Consider the following 26,605-nt stretch of genomic DNA (forward strand, 5'->3'; position numbering starts at 1 on the left):
CGGAGCGCAGCAGCGAGCCAGAGAGTGTCAGACCGCCGTTGGCATCTGTCGCTGCAGCCGCCAGCCTGGGCAAGTCGGTAGGCATCATGGAGGACGCGGAGAAGGGCGGCCGCGGGAGGCGAGAGACCACCAAGTTCGGAGGTGAGCCCTGCCGGGGTGGGGTGCGGGTTGTTTCTAACTTGCGGGGGGGCGGCAGAGCCTAGGAGGGCTGCCTCTCTGGCGGTCTGCTTCCTTCTCCTCCTCCGGAGGTAGCCTTCAGTGTCCTCCCTCCCGGCTTCCTTGGGAAGTGCCTCTGAGCTAGTGCAGAGTGCCTCCGTCCTGCTGGCTCATGGCCAGCGTCTGGATCCTTGTTTGGAAGGCGGACGCTTAATAGTATCTCCCCCCTGGTTCATCGGAGCCCCAGAACGCAGAAAGCAAGGGACCCATTCCCTCTTGGGGCTCGCTCTGCTCCTGTCCGGGTGGGAATGTGTGGGGGAAAGAGTGCGTCGGAGAACGTGCAGAGTGCCTTGCCGCTGCAGCTGTCCGCAGGGAATTCTCGACTTTCTTCTCCAGGCGGGCAGCAAAGGGGCTTGTGACCCTTTTCCAGTGGGAGGGCTCAGAGCAGGTTATGAGGTGCTCTTCGGATTGGCAAGGAGGTGCTCTTCGGAATGGCACTTGTAGGAGCAATCTCTGTAATTTAAAAAACAAAACAAAACCCCACAGAACAGGTGAGGTCTGTAGGCTGTGGCTGGTGATTGATTTTTGGGTCTTGCCCATCCCATGTTGTTGTTTTTTTTTAAAAAAAAGTTCTAGGGGACTTCCTCCACGTGCCACCTTAAGGACTAGAAACTTTGCTCCAGGGTATTTGGCTGGTGATCAGATTTGCTGGGCTCTGCTCCAGAGGCAAAATCCATCCAGCTTTGTCAGAGCTCCTCTTCCGCCGCACTCTGCTGTTCAACTTTGTCTTAAAGCGGGTGGGGGGATAAGCGAAGCAATAGTTACGAAAGCCTGTTTCTGTTTAGCAGAGATATCAACAAAAAAAGCACATTCCCTTGAGGGTTCCTAGCCGCAAATGCCAAGCGTAGAAGCACACCGCCAGGGACTTAATTTGTTTACTCTGCTAAACGATGCTGCTGGTTCCAAAGAGGCTGGGTCCCCTCCTCGCAGGCAGCGCTATCGAACCCGTTTATCTGAGCCTGCACGGTAGGATCTGGAACCAGCAAATGTCATTAGGCCTTGCATAAAGAAGCATCTTCGTCGGGATATACTGATTTGCATAGCCAACTGCTATGCACGCTCGTTTTTTGGGGGGTGTGTGTGTGTGAGTCTCTCAAACGATCTTTTCCTCTTCAGTGCTACTTGAAAAGTTTGCAGAGTGGGTTCGGAAAGGAAAACAAACCTCAACTTAAGGAGGACAAGAAAACCCGCTTCAGAATTTGCAGGCTGGGTCCCTAACGCCACCCACGATGAAGCCTGAAGCAAATGTGTGATTTAAAACATTTGCTGAATCACGTGTGAATCTTATGTGAATGGGGCGTGGGGCAGAAGTCTGAAGTCGGGCCCTATGCCAGGAGTGGGTCGATCATCGAGTTGGATCTCGGGGTGATTTGTAGCAGATCTCCGAGGGTTTCGTGTAGGAATAGTCACCAAAAAAAGAGAGGCCATCTTTCTCCACCCTCCTTCCCTAAATTAGGCTGCCGAAACAAAGTTTCAAAACCAAGAAGACAAGAGTGGGGTTTGCGTGGAAAGGGCTGTGGGTCCAGTCAATCGATCATCTTTATTATGGTCCTAGACCAGCACGTGTGGGTTCGGTTGTGGGGCCGAGAACACAGTCCTGGACTGAACGTCTGCTCAGAGAGGCCCGCTCAGTGTGCTTTCTGAGTCGTTATTTAAGAATGTCTTAATCCCTAAATGCGCTTTCTGCGTCCACTGGGTGGCTCTTGAAGGGGTCCTAAAAAGGAGAAGTGAGAGTGAGCGTGGCGTCTCCCTTTCCTAACCCTGAGCAGACCTGGTGTTCCGAGTTCCTCTCTTGTTTGTCTCTCTGAGATCTATCTTTCTATTTATTTATAAATAAAGGTGCTGTATCCGTACACTGAACAGCGAAAGGGGTGTCTGCAAGCCAACAGTTGTGGTTGCTGTTTGGTGAGGCAAGGTAGCCGGAAACCTTCCAGGGAAATACTTTGGAGGGAGGCTCCCACCAAATTCTCTCTGCTCCCCCAACTGTACAAGTCTTGGTCATTGGAACTCCCTGAGACTAGCATCTGTGTGTCAGAGAAACAGGCCTGACACTGTCAACATTCCAGATAGCTAGGCTTTTCATCTCGGTTAGCGGAAAGTTTGCTGCACAAAGAGAGGGCAGGGAGAAAAATACAAAAATCTCGCTGGACACTAGGGAACATCCCCTAGTATCTTCTATATAGCAATGTCCTGAAACCCGTGATGTTGCTTTATCTTGCAGTCATGCCTGGGGGACTCTCTCCAAGCATTTCACACACTGCTAAAAGTCCATTGATATCCCTTCAGCAGCAATCCGTTGGGTCAGATTTTTGGGGACGGTACCACTTGGGGTGGAATCACACGTTTCAGAGCTTCAACGCTGGCTCGCAGGTTTCCCAACTACGTCGAAGTTGGTTCTAGATTCCTTAAACGCCTCCCAAAATGCTAGAATACGGAATGAGGTTTTTGTGCCGTTTGGGGAAAAAAAAGATTCTTTGAGCTGAGTTTTCGTGTGCATCTTAGAGAGGTCAATTTCTCAGTGATGGAGGTATAGCGATGTGATAACGCAACGCAAAGCCTGTTTTGGAGCGCAGTTGCGCAGAAGTGTGGTTTGTTTATTCAATCTATAACTGCCATATTCACAAACCTCATGGGAGCTTCCAAAAACAGCTCCTCCTTCGGGCTGCTCAGGCACCTCTGTGACGGGAAGGAACGACGAACCAACGGCAGCACTGTCGTTTTCTATGGAACATAGGGAGCTGCCGTATACTGAGTCAGACCACTGGTCTATCTAGCTCAGTATTGTCTTCACAGACTGGCAGCGGCTTCTCCAAGGTTGAGCAAAGAGGCTCTTATCTCAAAGGGTGCAATGCAGCCCCTGCCCCCCCACACACCTGGTGCATGAAAGATCACACCACTTGCTTTCCGCTGATGATGCTGGACAAGATAGGCCTTGGGCCTGATCCAGCCGGGCTGTTCTTATATACATCAGTCCTGTTAGCGAAAACTCTTCTTCATGGGCAATTAACGTCCGTTGATGAGCAATTTGGAGCCATTAGCTGCTACTCTCACGGTTTCCTTCAACTTAAGTGGATCTTCCAGCCCCAGACCTCAGGAGTATGGAAGGAGAATTATCATATTCACTGTCAACCTTTTATTTCCTGAGCAATTAAAGTCTGGGCTCTTTCAGTCTCTGCTCTACGGATGGGTTCTCCATATTAATGCAATCTCCGCCCTTTGCATTCAGGACTAACGGAGCAAAAAGAGACCGAATATTCCCGGCGAGGACTAATATTCCAGACGCACGTTTAGAGAGGGCCACGTACATTTATTTATTATTTATTAATAATAATTAGTAAATGGAAGTTGGTTTGTCTGCCGATTCCAGTTGTTTTTCACTGATAGCTCTAATTTATCTGTAACATCAGGTCTGGTGAAGGCAGCGATGGTGTCCCAGATGGGTCCATTTTTTGTTGAGCATGACAGACCCCAGGCGCCAGGGAACCTTGGTGCCTGGAAATTTAATCGTGTCCCTAGACTCGGAGATCTCAGCAGTGGAGTTAGGCAGTCCTGTTTCTGTTCTGGGTATGTTAATGTCAATGGGATAAAGAGAAACCGATTTACCCTTGGGAACACAGGACGCTGCCGTATACTGAGTCAGACCCTTGGTCTATCTAGCTCAGTATTGTCTTCACAGACTGGCAGCGGCTTCTCCAAGGTTGCAGGCAGGAGTCTCTCTCAGCCCTCTCTTGGAGACGCCGGAGCCTAGTTGCTCTTCCCAGAGCGGCTCCATCCCCTGAGGGGAATCTCTTCCAGTGCTCACATGTGGTCACCCTTCCCTCCACAATGTCTGATACTAAGTCCAGGATTTTCTCAAGTGAGCATTGTATGGGTCCTAAATCTTGGGGTTGACTCCAAGATCTGGAGCTCGGGGTAGGGCATTTGCTTTGCATGCAGAAGGTCTCCGGTTGAATCCCTGGCAGCAGCCGGAAACCTTAGGGAGCTGCTGCCAGTCAGTGTAGACAGTCCTGAGCTCGATGGACCAAGGGTTGGACTCAGGATAAGGCAGGCTTCCTGTGTTTCTCTCCAAAGAAAAATGGTCAATGCCTGTGGTTTGACACGTTCTAGGGATCAAGTTGCTAGACCTGTTGAAGTCAGCCGGGCTGCTGTTAGCTGAGAGTCAAGGACATCAGCTTCGCTGGGCTAGGCTGTCCTTGTTACGTCTGTTCTCTCACTCTCTAGCCAAACGATCCATGATTGCACAACTCATTCGAATGCGAACCTTGCCTCCAGATATTGGCAATTAAGCCATTTTCTGCTGGGATTTATGCCCCAGGGAGTTGATATTCTACAGGTCGCTCAATTTCTGTCCGGCCATTGGAAGAATGAAAGAGATTCGCTTTTTGCCAAATTGCCTTTCTCCGGTGTGTATCTTAATGAGGTGCCAGTTACTTCTGAAACGCCTCTTCCCATTAACAGGAAATACGACAGCAGCAAGTCTGTTCTTGGCATCAACACGTTATCTGCAACAAAACATGCCTCGGCCAAATTCCAGCTCAGAGGAGAGCTGGTCTTGTGGTCGCGAGCGTGCATTGTCCCCTTTGCTAAGCAGGGCCCACTTTGGTTTGCATTTGGATGGGTGGCTATATGTGAGCACTGTAAGAAATCCCCTTTAGGGGGATGGGGCCGTAGCTCAGTGGTAGAGCATCTGCTTTGCATGCAGAAGGTCCCGGGTTCAATTCCTGGCAGCATCTCCCAGGAGAGATTCCTGCCTGAAGAGCCGCTGCCAGTCAGTGTAGACAGTGCTGAGCTAGATGGACCGAGGGTCTGGCTCAGTAAGAGGCAGCATCCTGTGTCGTAGTCTTAAGATTTTACCGGTTCTATCTTTGAGGGTGACCAGGCAGATCCTGTTGCTTCAGGCAACCCAAATTAAAAATAAAATTTTTTTAAAAGACGACTGCGGGGAGACATGATGATAGAGGTCTATGAAATCATGCATGGTGTGGAGAAAGTGGATTGAGAGAAATTCTTCTCCCTCTCACAAGACACTAGAATCAGGGGTCATCCCATAAAATTGATTGCTAGGAAATTTAGGACGAACAAACGGAAGTAGTTTTTTACACAACGCATGATCAATTTGTGGAATTCTCTGCCACAAGATGTGGTGACAGCCAACAACCTGGATGGCTTAAAGAGGGGTTTGGATGACTTCATGGAGGAGAGGTCTATCAAGGGCTACCAGTCGGAGGGCTACAGGCCACCTCCAGCCTCAAAGGCAGGATGCCTCTGAATAACCAGTTGCAGGGGAGCAACAGCAGGAGAGAGGGCATGCACATACCCTCTTGCCTGTGGGCTTCTCAGAGGCATCTGGTGGGCCACTGTGGGAAACAGGATGCTGGACGAGATGGGCATTCTTGGGCCTGATCCAGCAGGGCTGTTCTTGTGTAACTGTGTGTATGGTGCTTGTAATTCTTCCTTCTTATCTTAAAAACAACTGGCTCTAAAATCGGCAGTGAATGTTCCCCATGTCGCTTCCGTAGTGCTGCATTGTGAGTATTTCGGGTGGTGTGCTGGCAGCTGAGAGGATGGCTCCGTAGCTGCTCCTGGATGGACCCCCCAAGATGTCCCTGCAGGGCAGGGAGAAAGTGGGGGGAGCACCAGTTTGGCAAGAACGGATGAGGATATGTTAGCAGAGAAGGGAGTAGCCAGCCATCACCCAAGCAACTACTAAGAAAGCTGGTTGAACCATATGTTTCTTTCCTCGGGAGGCTTATCAGCACCCCGGTAGAGAATCGCGTCCTCAACCATGGTTTATCCAGAGGTAACACACAACCATGGTTAAGGGGAGCAAACCATGGTTGAGCGACGCGTCCACAGAGCGCCTTAGAAATGAAGGCCTTAAAAGTGGGGGCAAAGAATCGCATTCGGAGCTGAGAACTATTCCCCACCATCCCTGTGGAATCCCAGAAGAAGCTACAAGATGCAATCGCTTTTTGTGCGAAGTGCCAGACACCGTCTAGGAGAGGTGTCCGGCTAGAATAGGGCATAACTGGCCTCAGTGCAATTTCTGCTCAGAATCGGGCTTCATGGTGCCTGCAGAATCCGCTTCCTGTTTTTTCCCCGTGCCCTAATCCACCGCTGGGAAAGGGAGAAGCAAAGCCTCTTGTGATTTCCCTACGAGAGCATTGCACATTCCTGACTGGGTGAGCTCATACTCCTTTTTTAAATAAAGAATTTCCGCTTCTTGGCTGGTGGGCGGCATTTCCCTTTTGGGCGGGGATAGAAACATAGGAAGCTGCCTTATACCAAGTCACACCCGTGTCTGGGAGTGACGGCACTACTACGGTTGTCTACACTGACTGGCAGTGGCTCTCCAAGGATTCAGGCAGGCGTCTCTCCCAGCCCTACCTGGAAATGCTGCCAGGGACTGAACCTGGGACCTTCTGCCTGCCAAGCAAATGCTCTTCCACTGAGCTATGGCCCCTTCCCATAAACAAACATGCAACTGAGTCAGACCCTTGGTCTATCTAGCTCAGTATTGCCTGCACTGACTGGCAGCGGCTCTCCAAGGTTCCAGGCAGGCGTCTCTCCCAGCCCTATCTGGAGATGCTGCCAAGGAGTGAACCTTGGATCTTCAGCGTGCAAAGCAGGGGCTCTACCACTGAGCTGTGGTGAAGATACTGGGTCCATTAAATTTTTTCCCCTAGAAGGCAGGAAGAAGCAGACGTTTGCTCTGCCTACCACATCACATGAAATTCGACCAAATTCGACTCGCACTTCGACCAAATTCGACTCGCATTTGTAATCTCTCTCTCTCTCTCTCTCTCTCTCTCTCTCTCTCTCTCTCTCTCTCTCTCTCTCTCTCTCAGCCACAGGCTACGACTACTCCAAATGTGCATGTCCTGTTTTGCTCAAGAGCAAACGTCTTCCTCTTACCAAACTAAAATTTATTGAAGTAAGAGTCGGTGTAAGTTTGGAAAGTGGAAGAAAACCACTGCGTTCAGATTATTAATTTCCGTTAGGTGCAAATCTGTGGCCTAGTGGTTTGGAAATCCGGAGAGCGTTACAGGTGCTCTCACATCCTTCCGCTAGCACGCATCTCTTTCCCTCCCACCTCCTTCTGAGAATCTCTGCTGTCGCTTCCTTAAAGTCTAGTCCTTAAGAAACGACACACAGATATATGTAAACTTGCTCAAGTGAGAGAAGTTGTGGAATTTGGCTCTGCTGGGTGCAGAATTTTGTTGGTTAGCCTGCAGGTAGAGATTGCAGAATTCTGTCTTTTTTGGTAGCATACAAATAGAGATTGACTGCAGAATTCAACTTGTCTGGGTGGAGTATTCTGTCTTGTTCGTTCGTGTACAGATAGAGATTGATTGCAGGATTCTGCATTCTGAATTAGTCTGGTTGCAGAATTTCGTCTTGTTTATTAGCATTCAGAAGTCACAAGTTTGTCCTTTAACTTCGGAATGTCCATGCCTTTCTTCTTCCAGAGGGCTCCGACCATGGCCTTGGAGTATGTGGCTGGCTGCTGGTCATTGTTTCGTTTTTCTTGACTGCTGTGACATTTCCCATCTCCATCTGGATGTGTATAAAGGTAAAGACACTTTTTGGACAGCAAAACGTTCATGGGGTGGGATTTTCGCCCTGCTCAGAGGGAGTAGGTTCTATTCTCAGGACTAGGTTCAGGTCCCATGTTCAAGTCTGAGCATTTAGGATCTTGGATAGTTTGGAAAAGATCCCCCATTTTTTCTTAAGGATCTATCAAGCTGCTGCCAGTCAGGGTAGACGGAACTGAGTGAGAAGCACCAATGGCCAGAATGAGGCAGCTTCATAAATGAGGGCCAGGACATCCCAGGAACCCCCTTCTCACATACCACAGCTGCACAAATTCAACCCTCCGGTTTTTGCCGGACTACAACTCCCATCCTCCCCAGCCACAGTGGTCAATAGGGGTGATGGGAATTGTAGTCCCAACATTTGCAGGAGGGCCAAAATTCCACAGCCCTGCCCTATAATACCCCCCTGAGCCCTAAAACTGTGTCCGTCTGCCATCAGAAGTGCAGGTGGTGTGTGCGAGGAGCAGGGTCTTGTCTGCTGTGGCACCACAGTTCTAGAAAAGCACCTCCCAAGAGGTACTGCTTCACTTCTGTTTCACTGCATGTTTGAATGGGGCAGATTACTCCTTGCACCTGGAAAATAAGCACATCACGTTGGGCGGGGTGAGGGTGGGGGAAGAGCTTAATCCAGTCTTCTGTCTGGTATGCTGCTTTGCCTATGTGAAAAGAGACATGTTTTTGAGTGGGGTACTGAAACATGCAATTCCCCCATCTTGTGCTGCCTGTAGTGGTATAGTCCAGAAGGTCCCAGGTTCGATCCCCGGAAGCATCTCCTGGTAGGGCTGGGGAAGGCCTTCTGCCTGAAATCTTGCAGAAGCCGCTGCCAGTCCGTGTAGACAGTCCTGAGCTAGATGGACCAATGGTAGGCTAGGCCTGTCGCCCAGTGGCAGAACATCTGCTTTGCACGCATTTGCATGCAAATGTACAGCCGACGTTTACAGGGCCCATTCAGTTCCACTTTTTAATTGCGTTTTAAAACCACCAAAGTGCAACAGGTTCCCAAAACTGTAAACGAGCAGATGAAAAAAAGGCAAGCATCCTTCTTTATTCCCCCCCGTCCTGCTGGCCTGTTTGGAAACCTGTTACATTTCCTGTTACAAACACTAAAGTGGGTTTTCCAGGCAAAGAAACCTGACCTGTCATTCATGTCATAAGCAGGACATGGTTTCCGCATCATCATCAGCCCCCGGAAAAGGAAGTGCTCGCTCACACAATATTTCCAGGACTTTTTGAACTCTCGACTTCTTGCGCAAATAGGTCAATGCTCTTCTTTGTTCCGCATGTGAGATAAAACCTGTGACTTTCTGCAAGATCCCTCGTGATAATTACTCACTCTTAGACATCCAGAGCAATGGCTGTTTCTTCTAACATCTGTGCAGCAGATGTTAGATGTTGCAGAATGGAACGACACGGACTGCATGCTTTTTTTGGTCCTGCGCGGGAAAATGATCTCTGGTTCTTCTCTCCCCATTGCAGATCGTCAAGGAATATGAACGAGCCATCATCTTTAGGCTGGGACGCATCTTAAAAGGGGGCGCCAAAGGCCCGGGTGAGTATCTTCTGGTCCGAATTGTGGCACAATTCTTGTGCTGACTGCCACATGCTAACGCTCCAGTTAGGAACATAGGAAGCTGCCATATACTGAGTCAGACCATTGGTCTATCTAGATCAGTATTGTCTTCACAGACTGGCAGCGGCTTCTCCATGCAGCTCCCCACGTCAGATGCGGGGGGTGTTATTTCACTCCCAAATGGGGCTGCATGGCCCCCGTGTCTGACGTTAGACATGGGGAGGGGGTGTCGGGGCTGTAAGTCGCGGCCCCTGATTGGTGGCGGCCCGGGTTCTTTGAACCCATTCGCCCAATGATGGCTTCGCCCCTGGGGCTGGGAGAGACACGTGCCTGGAACCTTGGAGAGCTGCTGCCAGTCAGTGTAGACCATGCTGAGCTGGATGCACCAAGGGCCTGACTCTGTGAAGCAGCTTCCTAAAACATACAATGAAAAACGACGTGGAAGCAATGTGCGAATGCCAGTCTGTGCCTCAAGGAGCTGCGTCAAAAGCACAGCTGCAGCAACTGGCTGAAAAGTTGGCAACCTCGCTTCCAGCGGGCACAAGAGCTCCCTGGTCCTCTTGCTAGCCTGCCTCTTTCTTGTGCGCACAGAGCATCCGTTATATGGCTGTTGGGTTTAATGGCTGTGATTTCTTTCCCTGCAGGCCTCTTCTTTGTCCTGCCCTGCACAGACAACATTATCAAAGTGGACATGAGGACGATATCATTTGATATCCCGCCCCAGGAAGTAAGTGCGCTCCCCTTCTTCCTCCTGTTTTGAATTCCAGATTATTAATAGACCACCAGAATGGCCCATCCTCCCTCCCTCTCCCTCTCTCTCTCCTTTCCCCCTCTGGCATCTCCAAGCTTTCCAGAGGCTGCCTTTCCACTTCCACAGTCTCAGATTTGTGGCATGTAGATCTGGGCTAGCTAAAAGACTGAAGTGCACATCCTGAAACCCTTGCCTTAAATCACTCCCTCGAGTGATGCATATGACATAAGAAACATTCTCATTTTCTGGGCACCACGGGAACTGTAGTCCCAACAAGCTAACTTCATAGATGTTCCCACCTTCCAGGAACCACAGGAATTGTAGACCCAACAAGCTAACTTTATAGACGTTCCCACCTTCTGGGAACCACAGGAACTGTAGTCTCAACAAGCTAACTTCATAGATGTTCCCACCTTCCAGGAACCACGAGAACCAACAAGCTAACTTCATAGACGTTCCCACCTTCCAGGCACCACAGGAATTGTAGACCCAACAAGCTAACTTCATAGACGTTCCCACCTTCCAGGCACCACAGGAATTGTAGACCCAACAAGCTAACTTCATAGACGTTCTCACCTTCCGGGAACCACGGGAACTGTAGTTCTGCGAAGTTCCCAAGGTCCCTGGAGAGAAAGAACTTAATAGAAGATCTGTTAAGTCTGTAGTGTAGACATGCCCCTAGAATGATTTATATGCAGTCGCTTTAAACTAAATCAGATCATCCCTCTAACCCAGTACACTCTAAGGTTGTTCACACAACCTTCTTTTGGGCCAGGGAGGGAGGGCAGGGCCAAGGGAGGAGAGCTCCTACCTCCCCACCCCACCCCCAATGATCCAGCGGCGCATGCCCACCTGACCAGCGCTACTGCGAGCTGTTTCTGGATGCTGTTGCCTGACTCTGTGTATGCCTGGGAAGCCCAAGCGTTCACACAAGCCGGGACCAGTGTTCTCTCTGACTTTTTTCATCTGTGTGCGGAATGAGTTTTGTTCTGAGTGGCAGTATCAAGGCAGTGTGTGCGCACATGCATTCAGAGTAGGACCTTCCTGATTCAATCTGAGCGGGATCTAAAATTAAGTGAGCAGACATTAAAAAAACTTGTGTGCATGCACATGCGCATCCCTTAGAGGGAAAAGTGCCGGGGACCTGGATAAAAGGGCGTGCTTGCGCCCTTTAACCCAGGTAAAAGCCCAGGGTAAATTCTCAGGCCTTGATCCTGGTGCTTCAATCCTAGGTAAGGCTACTCGTGTGAACAGCCTCTCTGATGCTGGAATTAATCTGGGGCTTTCTGCACGCAAAGCAGAAGCTGGCCAGAACCTTCTTATTGCCTGCTGTAGCTTCCGGAGTATTTCACTGCGCAGGAAGCAAATTTCCTTCCCCGATGTGGAAAACGATACATGTTTGTAGCTAATCCGTGCTGTGCCCGTCGCCTTTGAAGCTTATAGACGGCTTGCAATAAACTCCTTGGATCTGGTTCTCATTCCGGTCAGCAATGCAGCCAGTCACCAGCGAAGGGAAGAATAATTGGATGGAACCGTAATAACCGGGAGGGGGATGTACAGTGACTCAGCCCCCTTTTATCTTGGCTCTCTAGCCTCTCTTCCAATTAGATTAAAATGTGCATGTGAATTTTACAGGGAACACGTTGGTGGCAGGCTTTTCCTCTAAAAAGCACTGGAGAGGAGGTCGCAGTTCTGTGGGCGTTTCCATGCTGTTCCACATTGACGGGAACTGCGTTTCTCACAAGATGGTCGCAAAATCCCAGCGTGAAATTCTAGAACTGGGTGTGCCCTGGAGAGGAAGCTCTAGATGGCATGCACACCTCCTCCTAATTAATCCTGGGCACATCTGGCTGAGAATCTCTCTTGCGCAAGCCTCACGGATTGGAGGGGAAAACCACCAAACTATACTTTCCAAATGCCATGATATAATGGGGAATTTGGGGGTGGGGTTGTGTGGTTTTTTTTGGTGGTTTTTTTTTTTGCATACTCCATGAGATCCATGGCTGTTTGTAATTGGAACATAGGAAGCTGCCATCTACTGAGTCAGACCCTTGGTCCATCTAGCTCAGGATTGTCTTCACAGACTGGCAGCAGCTTCTCCAAGGTTGCAGGCAGGAGTCTCTCTCAGCCCGATCTTGGAGATGCTGCCAGGGAGGGAACTTGGAACCCTGTGGTTGTCTTTTGGTAGAATACAGGTGGGGTTGGCTCCATGGGCGCCAGGAGTCAACACCGACTCAACGGCACACTTTACTTACTAGATAATTTAACTAGTAAATTGTATTTACTAAGTGTTGTATCATCCATACCATTAGGAGAGCTGGTCTGGTGGTAGCAAGCATGAATTGTCCTCTTTGCTAAGCAGGGTCCACTCTGGTTTGCATTTGAATAGGAGACTAGAAGTGTGAGCACTGGAAGAGATTCCCCTCAGGGAATGGAGCTGCTCTGGGAGGAGCAGAAGGTTCCAAGGTTCCACCTCCCAGAATCCTTTGCAACGTGCAGAAGTTCTGCTGCCGACCAGTTGACGTGGCGGCCAGTTTTATTCCAATGACCGTCCAAAGGGTCCTTGCAGATCTCTGGCTGCTTTCTCAGTTTGCTGCCTTGACTTCCCCACTGCCTGAAAGAGGAGGCCCCCAGAGGCTGCTTTAAGCCCCGGGGAGGGAGGCCTCTACACAGCACAGCTCTGAGTGCTTTGGTCAGCCGTCAACCTTTCCCCTCTCTCTTCTGTACCCGCTAAGTGAAACCTGCTGCTCCCTGCCAGCAGCTGGTTTGGGATCATGCCCAGATCCATTGGTCTGGTGTTTGCCAGCAAATGAAATCTGGCCGGAAGACGTTTCGAATGGCTCCAGGCAAAAGTCTTTCATGGGGGAGGGCGGCGAGAAGGTTCCGATGGAAGAAGACATAGGAGCATAGGAAGCGACCATATACCGAGTCAGACCCTTGGTCCATCTCGCTCAGTATTGTCTACCCAGACTGGCAGCGGCCTGTCCAAGGTTACTGCCCTTTCTTGGAGATGCCAGGGAGGGAACTTGGAACCTTCTGCATGCAAGTGTGCAGGTGCTCTTCCCAGAGCGGCTCCACCCGCTATCGAGGATGTCTTACAGTGCTCACACGTGTAGTCTCCCATTACAATGCAAACCAGGGCAGACCCTACTTAGCAAAGGGGGCCATTCATGTTTGCGACCACAGGACCAGCTCTCTTCCGAGACCTTCGCCATACCATCCCCAGCAGAGCATCACTCCAGTGGCTTTTGCTGGTGTCTCTATCTTATGCTTTTTTCTTAGAATGTGATCCCTTTGGGTACACAGATCTGTCTATCTATCTATCCATCTATCTATCTAAACCACTTTGGGAACTTTGGTTGAAAAGTGGTACAGTATATACATAAATATTTGTTGTATCTGCAAACCTCCAGAGTTCTTATAGAGATCGGCTGCAATCCTGAATGGACTTCCTCAAGAGTAAGCCCAATTGGACTTACTTTGAAGTAAAGATAGGATTTGCTGGATGTCTTCAAATTCCTTTAGTTTGCATGCTTCAGGGAGGAAAAAAGACTTGCCTCTGAAATCCAACCTTTCATGAAAGGTTTAAGCTTTCCTTAAAAAAAAAAAAGTTTAAATATTTTAGAAGTTTAAAACAACTTCTTTGGTTTAACTGTCAGCTGAAATGTGGCCTCTCTTGCTGCATCTCTTTGTGTCACTTGGGATACAACATTAAGTTTGTTTACAAATCTAAATATATTGAAGAGCTGGCTATAAATTAGAGTGCAAATTTATTTTTACCACGCCTTTCCAACTCCTCACAGGCGTTCCAAGGTGGATTACGACAAACAAACAAACAAACAAACAAACAAAACTCAAAACAACCACATGTTTAAAACCAGGGGAAATGCAGTACTCCACAGAAAACCAGGCAAGGAAGAAATAGCCATAAGCATCCCAAAATGCAACAGTCTTTACTTGGTGCTGCCCATCTCCTGGGGCAAGGAGTTCCACAGGCTGGATGCCATGCTGGATGCCTGTGGTGTGGGGCCTCCCCTGACAGCCCAGGCAGGCAAGATCCTGTGAGAGGAGGCTTGTCTTTCCCGTAAAGCAGCTGACATCCAGATTTCTGGGCTTCCGGTGGGTGAGAGCCAGACTGATGCAACTTGGAGCACTCCCTGGCAGTTGTGTGTGTTGCAGCCACACCTTCCCTCATGAGCTGCAGATCTGGACTGTGCACAGTGGTGGCAGGGATTTTCTCAGTCTCTGCCGTGCTTCACGCTCCTCCGCTGTCGGTGCAGAAGTTTTGCATCTAGAGCAGGCTGGGATGAATTATCTCTGGGGATGGGCCCCCAGCTTGGGGGTCAAAGCATCTGCTTTGCATGCCGAAGGTCCCAGGTTCACTCCCTGGCAGCATCTCCTAGTAGGACTAGGAAAGACGCCTGCCTGAAGCCTTGGAGAGCCGCTGCCAGTCAGTGTAGGCCATTCTGAGCTAGATGGACCCAGGGTCTGACTCGGTAGAAGGCAGCTTCCTATGTCTCTCTGGTGGGATACCAATGTAGATGTGTATGCTCCTCGGGGCAGGGCCCCCCGTCTCGCTTCCTAAAGGACTGTGTGCACTAGGGTGCAGTCCTGGTTCGGGAAAGCCACTCCCATTCATTTGCTGCTTCCTCCTATGACGCTGCTGCCACGGCCACCTTTCCGTGTCCTTGGGAAACGCCTGGTATCTTCTTGGCGGCTTTCATCACCTCCTCTGCTGCTGGGACAATGCCCTCCTGCGCCTTTCTCGGAGGCATCGGCCGGTGTCATAGGTCTGGCCGGCACCTGTCGTTCCAATTCAAACTTGTTTCTGAGCAGTGTCAATGCGTCAGCGTTTGCCACCTGATGTGAAAGCATCAAACAGCAGCGTAGTCATTTTTCTGCCTCTCCTCCAGGCTGGGGGGGGGGGGGGCGGGGATCACAAGGTGGGGACACAACAGGCCTCCTTTTGTTGGTGCTTGGCATGTGATCCACAGAGCCCGGAGGATTTTTGCACTCCAGGCAAAGGCGGGGACAGATCTTGCTTCCTTCTTGAGTTCGAAGCAGAAGCTGGCTGTGCCTTGTGCGGCTTAGCTAACCCGCCCGCCCACCCCAGGGACGGTGCCAGGAAACGTTCCTTCCAAGCCCCAGAGCAATGTTGCGCTTACAGCTTCCTCTCAACGCTCCCTTGGATCCCGTACACAGTGGCAAAAGCTTGAAGCGTGGGAGTGGAGCGAGCGAGGGCTGGCCCACCTCTGCCACTGCTGTGGCCACCCTGGGCTGCTCCAGCCGCTGAAGCCCTTGCTGTGATCTCCGTTCCGCCCCCTCCCCACCTCCACGGCCGTCTGTGTCGCCTCTTCCGTCACCATTGCGTGCAAGCCACCGGCTGGGGAGGCAGATTGCTGCGTGCGAGAAGGCCAGGAGCAAACTTGTGTAACTAGAGAACTGCCTTTAGTGGAGTAAGGCCATCTGGGAGAAGGCAAAACGCTGCTTATGCACTGTGAGGGCAAGCAAGCGGTAGGTTTATAGGCCTGTCCCCTCTCTGTAGGGCGGAGGCGGTGCTGTGTCCATTCATACTCCTCCCAGCAGGCTCTGCCTGGAAGTTCCTCTTGGCCGGCAGGCCAATGCCACTGCTGGCCAAGCTGCACAACTCCATGGCGTGCTATGACTGACATCCGATCAGCTAACAACACAACTGCACATTGGATCCAACCATCCGCGCTCAGAGTGCGACGAGCTTGTATTGCAGAACTACAGGATTTTGCAACTGTGTGTGTGATTGACGAATTATTATTATTTTATTATTATTATTTTTGCATTTATATCCCGCTCTTCCTCCAAGCAGCCTAGAGCGGTGTACTCCATACTTGAGTTTCTCTTCCACAACAACCCTGTAAAGTAGGCTAGGCTGAGAGAGAAGTAACTGGCCCAGAGTCACCCAGCGAGTATCATGGCCGAATGGGGATTTGAACTCGGGTCTCCCCGGTCCTAGTCCAGCACTCTAACCACTACACCACGCTGGCTCTATTATTATTATTATTATTATCTATTAGCAAATACTGGATGTAGAATTCATCCGATCGACCTGGCAGATTATGTAAAAGAGGGTCAAGTCACCTTCGCCTAAGCCAGGAGTCGACACTGACTCGAAGGCACAATCTTTAGCCACAGTGGGGAAGCAACCTGTCTAGAGCGCAGGAGGTTGTTGGTTCGAATCCCCGATGGGAAACTCCTATATCGGGCAGCAGGAATATAGGAAGGTGCTGAAAGGCATCATCATCTCAGACTGCGCGGGAGATGGCAATGGTCAACCCCTCCTGTATTCTACCAAAGACAACGACAGGGCTCTGTGGGCGCCAGGAGTCCACACCGACTCGACGGCACAAACTTTCTGTCGAGATCTATATAAAAGACACACTGCAGGAGCACACGTGCAAGTGACTCAATCTCATCAGAGTTACAGGGGCAATATCTCTGCTCCGTTGGAATTCTATTGAATCTAGCAGCCAGAAGTTCCGAAGGGAGGGCATTCATAGGCCCCCCCCCCCGAGAAGGCCCAGAAAGAGGACCTCAAGTAATGGGTAGCATTGTACTGGCTTCTGCTGAAGAACCAATTGCTTAGCAGATGTGAGAGAATAAGAGAATTCAGCATAGTGCTGTGTGTTGATTTTTATTTTTTTAAAAAAAAACACAAGGTTGTAAACCTATAAAATGCCACAGAAGAGGTGTGGCATGTTGCACTTCTTTGCAGCATTTTTTTTTAAACTAAGAGCCTTAGTTTTAAAAAAACAAACACCTCTGTCAACAACCGCGACGATGATCGTTATCTGCGGTATTGCTGTGATAAAGGTTCCTTTCTGTGGATCTCAGCACTTTTGCAGACGGAAGATGGCAAACAGATTACAGGCTGGCAGGGCTTCCGCTCATGGAGTGTGTAAACAGAAAGTAGCTAAGGCTCTAGAATACAGTTCAGTGTCTCTAGACCCTTAATGCCTTCTTATCCTAATCCAGTGTTGAGCACTGCCTTCTCCAGCAGTTTAGTTTAGCCATTGCAAAAATCCCTGCACCAAAAACTGCAAAGAAGGGAGTGATGTAATAAAGGGGATGTGTGAGCAGACATAAAGCTATAACATTTCTGTTCTAAAATAAATAGGATTCAAGCAGCATGCTTGAAGACTCCAAGCACGTCACTAGTAGCAGCCCTTAATATCACAGCGCTAGTAACTGATAACAAGCAGGCCACCTGCTATTAGACACACTCACCAGTGAGTGTCTAATAGCAAATCACCTGCTTGTTAGCAGCTACTAGCGACATGCAATTAGTGGCTGCTACTAGCGATGTGCTTGGAGTCTTCCATTATATTTATTTATTTAGACTATTTAGACCCTGTTCCTCCAGTGCAATACTGCTTGGGGTGGCTCATAAAATCATTAAAATGGATAAAACAATATAAAATCAATAGAAGTTAACTAAAAACATGGCCCCATTACAACCAAAAATTGAGAAGTAACTACAATTAATAACATTTAAATAGCGCTTTTCCACAAAGTACTCAGAACTGTTTACATAGAAAAATAAATAAGATGGTTCCCTGTCGCAAAACTTTTAGTCCTTGCTGAAAAGTTAAAAAGCTTAAAGTAAAAAGTTAGAAATCCGCCAAGTATAAGCCGCAAATAAAGTATTTAAAAGCCTTTTTATAAAAGGTGGGTCTTTAAAAAAAAAACAACGCCTGAGAGAGGGAGTATGTTGAAGCTCTTCCATGAGGGTGTTCCAAAGCTGAGGGGCCACAACCAAAAAGGCCCCGTCTAGTCCCTGCCAACCATATCGGGTCATGAGCAGGGCTTGGGATGCTGAACAGGTTCGTACAGGTGAATACAGTCTGGCAGATATCAGTTACCTCTGCTTCTCTTTGTATTTTATTGTCTTCATTTCCTCCCCTCTTCTTCTTCTCCTTCTGCCCTAGATTCTTACCAAAGATTCTGTGACGGTTAACGTGGACGGCGTGGTTTATTACCGAGTTCAGAACGCCACCCTGGCTGTGGCAAACATCACCAACGCAGACTCAGCCACGCGCCTTCTGGCTCAGACCACCCTGAGGAATGTCCTGGGGACCAAGAATCTCTCTCAGATCCTCTCCGACCGAGAGGAAATCGCACACAGCATGCAGGTATGGCCAAGCGACGGCTGAGGTGCGTCTCTATGGGGTGTTCAGGACCATACAGGATCAAGTCTATGCGTTGAGCACGGGATTGACAATCTGTTCTGAGGACGTGGCTTTCTTAAACAAAGTTATCTCACCTGCACAATGTACAGTGGTGAAGAACGAAGCACAGTACTGGGAAATCTGTGTCTTAATTGTTTTAGATTACTAAATTTAGAACTAAATAGGATGTTTTGTTAATGGGTGAGTGAGCCTGTCGCCTTTCTGTTTCAACACGCACAAACAGAATTTGGTAAAACATACAGGCCTGGTTTACACAGCCGTTGGGATCTAGGTGGAGAGACTTTATTCTAGTCTTAAACCAGCAAATAGGGAATCTAGGTTTCATGTGGGATACTGACATTAGCGTGACTGTGTAAACCCACGCCAAGGGGGTCATGGCCCGAGATGAACCTGCGAAACCCACTTTGGTGTGGTCCACACACTCACGCTAATGTCAGTAACCCACATGAAACCTAGATCCGGATGACTGTGTGAACCAAGCCCCAGAACTCAAGCATCCTGGCTTTTAAACTCTTTCAAAAGTGAGCTTTGGATATGAAGACAGACTCAAAAGAGATTGAGTAATGACTGTACAATCTCAGAAGCTTGGGAATGGGGAGTCGGTATATGGAGTCCAGGATTTCCAGTGGCTGGGAGGTTCCTGTGAACTGTAGCAGTGACAAAGAAAGATGATCCTTGTTGCCTCATCACAGAAACACGTCCGCAAGATCTGGTGTGGACACGGCCTTCATGACCAAGAGGTTCTGTTGAGTTTCGATTAAGACTTCATCTCATTCTTGTTACCACTGATGAGTATTGCACCATAGCCAGGGATGACACTTTTGATTCCCACACTTTTTTTTTTTTTTTAAACAGAGCACCCTTGACGAGGCTACAGACGACTGGGGAATAAAAGTGGAGCGGGTAGAGATCAAGGACGTGAAACTGCCGATCCAGCTCCAGAGAGCCATGGCAGCAGAGGCAGAAGCCACCCGCGAAGCAAGAGCAAAGGTGGGAAGCCTGTTTGGCCTGGCTGTGACTTGATCATCATCAACAGCCAAAGAGGGAATTAAAAATGGTCGTCCCGTAGGGCTGTTGACGTCTGCCCTTTGGCCTTTGAGAGGGTGCCTTGCCTTCCAAACTCTGTCCTGAATGCCCAGTTCGCTTTCCAGCGTGCAATTCCACCAACGTTCAGACTCCGGTTGGAGTTGGGGAACGCATACCCTACCCCTGCTAACTGGGCAAAGAGGCATCTTGTAACGTGGCGATTCTCTTTACTGAGCAGGGGGAGAGTAACTGGCCCTATCCCAGGGGCGTAGCTATAATTGAACGAAAGGGTTCAAAGAACATGGGCCCCCAGCTCCATCCCTCCCTGTTTTCTTCATTGTCTCCCTCACTCTGGGGGACCGCCCGAGAGAAGGATGAACACGGGCCCCCTCTCCCCTAGCTACGCCCCTGCCCTATCCACTCCCAGCACAGGACCTCCAGTGACTGCTGAGGGTGTCCATCTTGTGTTTCTTTTTAGATTGTGAGCCCTTTGAGGATGGGGAGCCATCTTATTTTTTTGTTAGTTCTCTGTGTAAACCGCCCTGAGTCATTTTTGGAAGGGCGGTATGGAAATCGAATTAATAATAATAATAATAATAATAATAATAATAATAATAAGGCTGTGACAGAAGAAGATCAAAATGATCTCAATAGTAATTGGCGCCCTAGGTGCAGTCCCAAAAGACCTTGAAGAGCACCTCAACACCATCGTGGCCACAGAAATCCCCACCAGCCAATTACAAAAAGCAGCTTTACTGGGAACAGCCTATATTCTGCGACGATATCTATAACCATTGACAATAAAATTCAGCCATCCCAGGTCCTTGGGAAGGACTCGATGTCTGGATGAAACAAACCAGTCAGTAACACCTGTCTGACTGTCGAAACAAGACATAATAATAATAAATAATACTGGCCTCGTGAAACGTGGCCACTCACAAGACAGCAGGGACCTACAGCTGAATTTGTCAGTTTCTTCTTGCGATGCAAGGCAACTGGTGGATAACTTTACAGAAATCAAGACCAGGGCAGAGCTAGTGGGGTTATAACTAGCGTGGATAATGGCTGGATAAAATGATAAAGGTTGCCGTTGAGAGAGCAAATAAGAGGTTTAGAATTTCGAAGATCACATGAGATCTTGCCTCAGCTGCCAGAGGCAGAGAACGACTTGTATTTATTCACGCATGCCTCATTCTGGATAAAGCACTTGCTCTTCAGTGCACTTCTTGACCAGTATTTGTCCCACAACTTGGTAAATGCCAGCGGTTTTCTTGGAAATCACGTGCTCAGAATACAGCAGATTATCGGTCGCCTTGAAATACTGTAAGATGAGAAGGTGTATGGAGTCCATCTTTGGTTCTATACTGTAGGCTGTCTGTCAACAGGCCAACTGAGCCCTAACTAGATTAAATTAGCCACAGGTATGGGCTTGACTGACTGCAAATGTTAGGAACATAGGAAGCTGCCAAATGCTGAGTCAGGCCATTGGTCCATCTCGCTCAGTATTGTCTACACAGACTGGCAGCGGCTTCTCCCAGGTTGCAGGCAGGAATCTCTCTCAGCCCTATCTTGGAGATGTCACCAGGGAGGGGACTTGGAACCTAGATGCTCTTCCCAGAGCGGCTCTGTCATCTAAGGGGAATCTCTTGCAATGCTCACACATGCAGTCTCCCATTCAAATGCAAACCAGGCTGGACCTTGCTTAGAAAGGGGAAAATTTCATGCTTGCAGCCACAAGAACAGCTCTGGACTTCATGGCTGGGCTTCATGGCGCAGGTTTCGAAGTTGGAGGGGAAAGATAAGGTACTGCTGAAAGGGAGGAGTAAATTCTGGTTTAATAAATAGTATTATTTGGCTGTCTAGATAAATACTTGACTGCTTCCGCGTTTTACTTTGAACGAGGTTGCTGTTGCTTTCAGGACAATATAAAGGAGTTTGAATAACTGGAGCCCAGTGCTGGCTCCAGAGATCTCATTAGTGTTTTTTCCCCTCAGCAATGAGTCATGGCATTGCATTCACACACACACACACACACAGAGACACTTGCCTGCCAAAATTCAGGTGAACATGGGAACACAGGAAGCTGCCATATACTGAGTCAGACCATTGGTCTATCTAGCTCAGTATTGTCTTCACAGGCTGGCAGCGGCTCCTCCAAGGTTGCAGGCAGGAGTCTCTCTCCGTCCTATCTTGGAGATGCTGCCCAGGAGAAGGGAACTTGGAACCTAGATGCTCTTTCCAGAGCGGCTCCATCCCCGAAGGGGCATATCTTACAGTGCTCACACATGTAGTCTCCCATTCAAATGCAAACCAGGGCAGACCCTGCTTAGCTAAGGGGACAAGTCGTGCTTGCTGCCACACTGCTTTTAATTCCCCTGCTTGCAGGATTCTTAGATGCACGAACCAGATGCTGGACTAGATGGATCTTTGCCCGGATCCAGCAGGACGCCTCCTGCTCTCATAGTTTACGTAGTAGGTTCAGGCTCTTCTGAGGCCAGCCTGTTCCAGTTGTTGAATCTCCACTGCATGGAGCTGAAGTCCTCAAGCAGCTTACATAGCGAAAGGCACGAGCCGATGGTTCTCTGTCCCAAGGGGACTTGGAATCTAGAAAGAAACACAAGCAAGACGACTTGGGAGGAACCGTTCTTCAGGGCTGAACAGAGACCGTTGCTCTCTCCTTGCTAATGAGAAGAATGCCATCACTGTAAAAGCGACCGCTTTGCCGAGCGAGTAGCCATGTGTGTTGTCCTCTTGCCTGAGAAGAACTCTTGGCTCCTTCATAGCCAGTTTGTTTTCAGAAGGTGAAGGTCTCTGGAACTATAAACGGGCAGCAGCGCCGGCCTGCTGGTGCCCTTGACTGCCAGCTACTTATGTCATAGGAAGATAGGAAGCTGAGTCAAACCCTCAGTCCATCTAGCTCAGTATTGTCTGCACAGACTGGCAGCGGCTTCTCCAAGGTTGCAGGCAGGAGTCTCTCTCTCAGCCCTATCTTGGAGAAGCCAGGGAGGGAACCTGGAACCTCGATGCTCTTCCCAGAGCAGCTCCATCCTCTGTGGGGAATCTCTTCCAGTGCTCACACTTCTAGTCTCTCATTCATATGCAACCAGGGTGGACCCTGCTTAGCTAAGGGGACAAGTCATGCTTGCACCCACCAGACCAGCTCTCCTCTCTAAGTCCGTGGCTGAGACCTTTGGTTTGCAACATTCTTGCCCGGCATGCGGGAGGACAGATGGCAGAGCCTCTGTTCGGCTTGCCGAAGGCCCAGGTTCAATCTCCGACGGCGTCTCCAGTTAAAAGATCCTGGATCGCAGGCTTGGGGATCCTTGGAAAGTCAAGTGTAGATCATAGGCAGAAAACCACGATCCTGATCACGCATGGTTGCAGGCTCACACGATCATTAGTGGGGTAGGGGAAGAACATCCGGCCCAGGTTTGGGAGCTGTGCATACTCCCCATATCCAGCTGTGGGTTAGCAAAGACCTGGGTTGGAGGCATGGGGAGTGATTGCCTGTGAGACAGGAACTGGGTGGTATGGCACTGTCCCAATCCAGGATTTATTTATTTAACATTTATATCCCGCTGTTCCCCATGAGGAGCTCAGAGAGATGGCTATGTTTATCCTCATGACAACCCTGTGAGGTAGGTTAGGCTGAGAGATACGTGACTGGCCCAGTCACCTAGGGAGTTCCATAGTTGGATGGGGATTCGGACTTGGGTCTCCCCGGTCCTAGTCCAGCACTCTAACCACTACACTCTGCTGGCTCTTATGGGAGTTGAAGTCCAGCAACATCTGGGGACCCGTCACTGAGAATCCCCATCCCAGGTGATCCCTTCCCTCTGCTCCCACCTAGGTTTATGCTCGCACACGGGCGAAAATCGGGAGGGCGCACAGCTCCCAAAGCTGGCTAGGGCGCTTGTCCTATTAACCACCGTGGGAACTGGCTTCGAATCTAGGCGGCGGTTTCCTCTGTACTCCAAAGCCCCTTGCTAGATCTGCACCCTTCTCCCCTCCAGGTGATTGCAGCCGAGGGCGAAATGAACGCCTCCCGGGCCCTGAAGGAAGCCTCGATGGTCATCACAGAGTCGCCGGCTGCCCTCCAGCTCCGCTACCTGCAGACGCTGACCACCATCGCGGCCGAGAAGAACTCCACCATCGTGTTCCCCCTGCCCATCGACATGCTGCAGGGCATCATGAGAAAGTAGTAACTGGGAGGCTTCTTCTAGAAGAGCAGCCTTGCAGCTGGGGCTCAATTATGTAAATGCTTCAGGCAGCCGCGTGGAGGGATGGGTGGGAAGAGAGAGAATTATGCCTATCCAGTGTCCACTTGTGTGTGCATCTTGCAGTCGCTGGCAACCCCGGCAGCTTTTGCTGTTGGTTGATTTTTACTTTGATTTAGGCTGGATTGCCACAGAAGCCAGTTGGGTTTTTTAAAAAATCTGGCATTTCCAGAAGCCTTGCAGTTGTTGTTTTTTTTTTAAGAAATCGGCCTATATGTATAATAATATGTTTTTTAATAGAGTTTTCAAGTGCCTGCATCTCTCAGCAAGTCAGAGGGAAGGTTAGACTATTTCTCAGCCCTCTGCGAAACAGACAGTTTGCTTTAAAAGATATTTATACGTGTGTGTGTGTGTGTGTGTGTGTGTGTAAGTAATGTGTGTCTCTGTGTTTTCCCCTCTTCTCTCCTGGGAGGTAGCTTCTCCCCAATGGAACTTTCCACTGCTGCTTGTTACAACAAGGAAAGAATGAACACACTGTAGTTATGGGAACAGTACGCTTGTAGCTACGCTGTTGGGTCTTTCACTGGTGCATTTTGTCTTGTGCATAAACTAACGCAATGACTTCTTCTAACACTTGAAGGAGAGCCTTTGTATCTGCCTTTTGTTTGTATATTTTTTTGTATAAAACCGATATATACTGTATATATATATATGCCTTTTTTTAAAGCCTCTTGTTTTTTTTAGATGACTACTGTTTTTTCTGCTTTTGAACCCACTCTGCCCCCACTCCCCAGTATGATCAGCAGAACATTAAAAAGTCCTAGACCAAACTGGTGCCTTTCGCTCTGACTTTAATCTTTAAAGTTTTGTTTTTAATTTTTATCCTGAGAGTAAGGAGATCTCGCCCCTGCTAGATCTGTGTGTACAATTTATGAGAGTTTTGTTTAATTAAAAGCCAAGGTTATTTTTTTGGCACTGCATATCTGTATTAGCAGTAAACATTCATAATCTTTGTATCCAGTGTGAATACCAGCTCTTGCTCCATCTCCAGATATTTCAATCATGCTGTTGCTGCTTTTAAACACGTTTAGCTTTAGAAAACGGAAGATTCCTGAGATCAGGTCTTGCAGTTTGGGCTTCATCTTTTACAATCATTCACTCTGAGGTTAAAAGGTTATTCTCACCCATCCCCATAAAATGTTTTTTTACTTATCTTTGTTGGGTAAAAAACTTCAGATGTCTGTGGGGTTTTTTTTTAGGTACAACAATATAAACGGAGTGAATAAGCCAGTCGGTTTTGAGAGCAATTGTGATGCATTACAGGCTGCAATATCTAGACAAGATGGAGATTATAAATTGGGCCAAACTGTGATTGGTTAAATCAAAACAACTTGGTTCACCTATCACTAGCCACAAGGCTAGTGGCTAGTGATAGATGGCTTTGGCATGAGCTCCCTGCCCAATTAAGAGCCTCTCCGTCTCTGACAGCTTTTTAAAAGACTCTTATGGTGCATTTATTCACCCAAGCTTTTTAACTAGAATTTATGGTTGTAGACTGTTTTAATGTTTGGATTACTGTTTTAATTTGTCTTATCTTTGTTGTAAACAACCCAGAGACGTGAGTTTGGGGTGGTGTACACATATACAAAATAAATAAAAACAATAAGTTTATTTTAAAAAAACTAAAATACTGAAATGGAACATTTTCTAGAGGGGTGTACTCAAAACTGTATGTATCAGGAAACTCCAAAGAGGTATTTGAGTATTTAGCACTCATAGTGACCTTAATGTGACTCTAGGTCCTGTCTATGTTTAAAATTCCCCATACCTTATAGTACCATCCTTCTGGCTCTTCTGTTCTATTGCAACATTCTTCACTAACTCTTGCACAGACAGGAATCCAACAGGTGAAGCTCTGTCCAGCATGGCAAAATGGTGATGTAATTGCTCCACTTGATTTTGGTTTCTGGGAAAGACTCAGAACCCTGCCAGGGAAGAACAGGTAGCAGCCTTATTTCAGACTTGTTTTCCAAGGCCGTTATGGTTATACACAGACCAGAACTGTATCTTCAAGATACGTGGATCCTAAACTAATTTGCTCATGCTCTTTCACACACATGGTAAAGTTTACAGGGCTGAAAATTCTTGTCCCCTGCTAACTGAGCCAAGAGGCACCTTTTAAAAGTGGCGATTCTCGTTATTTAGCAGGGGGAGAGCAAGTGGCCCTATCCATCCCCAGCACAGCATCCCTCCAGTGACTGTTGCTGGTGTCTGTCTTGCATTTCTTTTTTAGATTGTGAACCCTTTGGGGACAGGGAGCCATCTTATTTCTCTATCTATCTATTTATTTATTTATATCTATGTAAACCGCTTTGGGAACTTCTGTTGAAAAGCGGTATATACATATTTGCCATATTTGTAAAACCCGGTCATCCATGAATCACAAAGACAAGCTGACACACTGGTAAATGTTAAGGGGTGAGGAGAAACATTAAAGTCCTCACACAGCGGAGTATGCCCTGACAGTAAAGAATTTTGGCCCAAGAGGTTATCTGGAGACATTAGGATGAGTTAAAAAAAGAAGATTTATTAAGAAACTAAACATCACATACTGAGAGACATAGAACAACATACACAAACAGGCACTAGCCTTCAACAACACCCGAACATTTCTAACTGTCTCTAACTGACCAAGAGAGACCTATTAATTCCTCATGCCTCTAGTGGCCAGCAGAAATTACTGCAATGCTCAGAGCAATGCTTTAGAATTCTCACTTCTAACAATAAATAAGGGTCCTTACTCAAGTTTGGGAACTGTGCATGCATGACACACAGACTGATCACTTCCTTCCCTTCTCTTTTGCGTTTTCCTTGCAGAGATCAAAATCCAAGAGCATGCCCACCCCCTGAACTTGGGTAGGACATTTGACCTCCCTATTGACCATCACAAAAGCAACCCTAGAATCTTGCAAAAGAGTATGCATGCCCATTGGCCAACACATGCGCGC

At 48.5% G+C, this 26,605-nt stretch overlaps 1 protein-coding gene across 1 annotated transcript; it reads left to right on the plus strand.

The window, feature by feature from the left end:
• STOM (stomatin) lies at nt 1-24,427 on the plus strand. Its single transcript, XM_053282491.1, has 7 exons — nt 1-141; nt 7,686-7,789; nt 9,288-9,360; nt 10,026-10,108; nt 18,094-18,297; nt 19,210-19,344; nt 23,394-24,427. The coding sequence occupies exons 1-7, from the start codon at nt 87-89 to the stop codon at nt 23,580-23,582; spliced, it is 843 nt and encodes a 280-aa protein (XP_053138466.1). The 5' UTR covers nt 1-86; the 3' UTR covers nt 23,583-24,427.
• Nucleotides 24,428-26,605: the final 2,178 nt, after the last annotated feature.

Source organism: Hemicordylus capensis, chromosome 17, assembly GCF_027244095.1.
Source record: "Hemicordylus capensis ecotype Gifberg chromosome 17, rHemCap1.1.pri, whole genome shotgun sequence".
Classification (NCBI taxonomy): Eukaryota; Metazoa; Chordata; class Lepidosauria; order Squamata; family Cordylidae; genus Hemicordylus; species Hemicordylus capensis.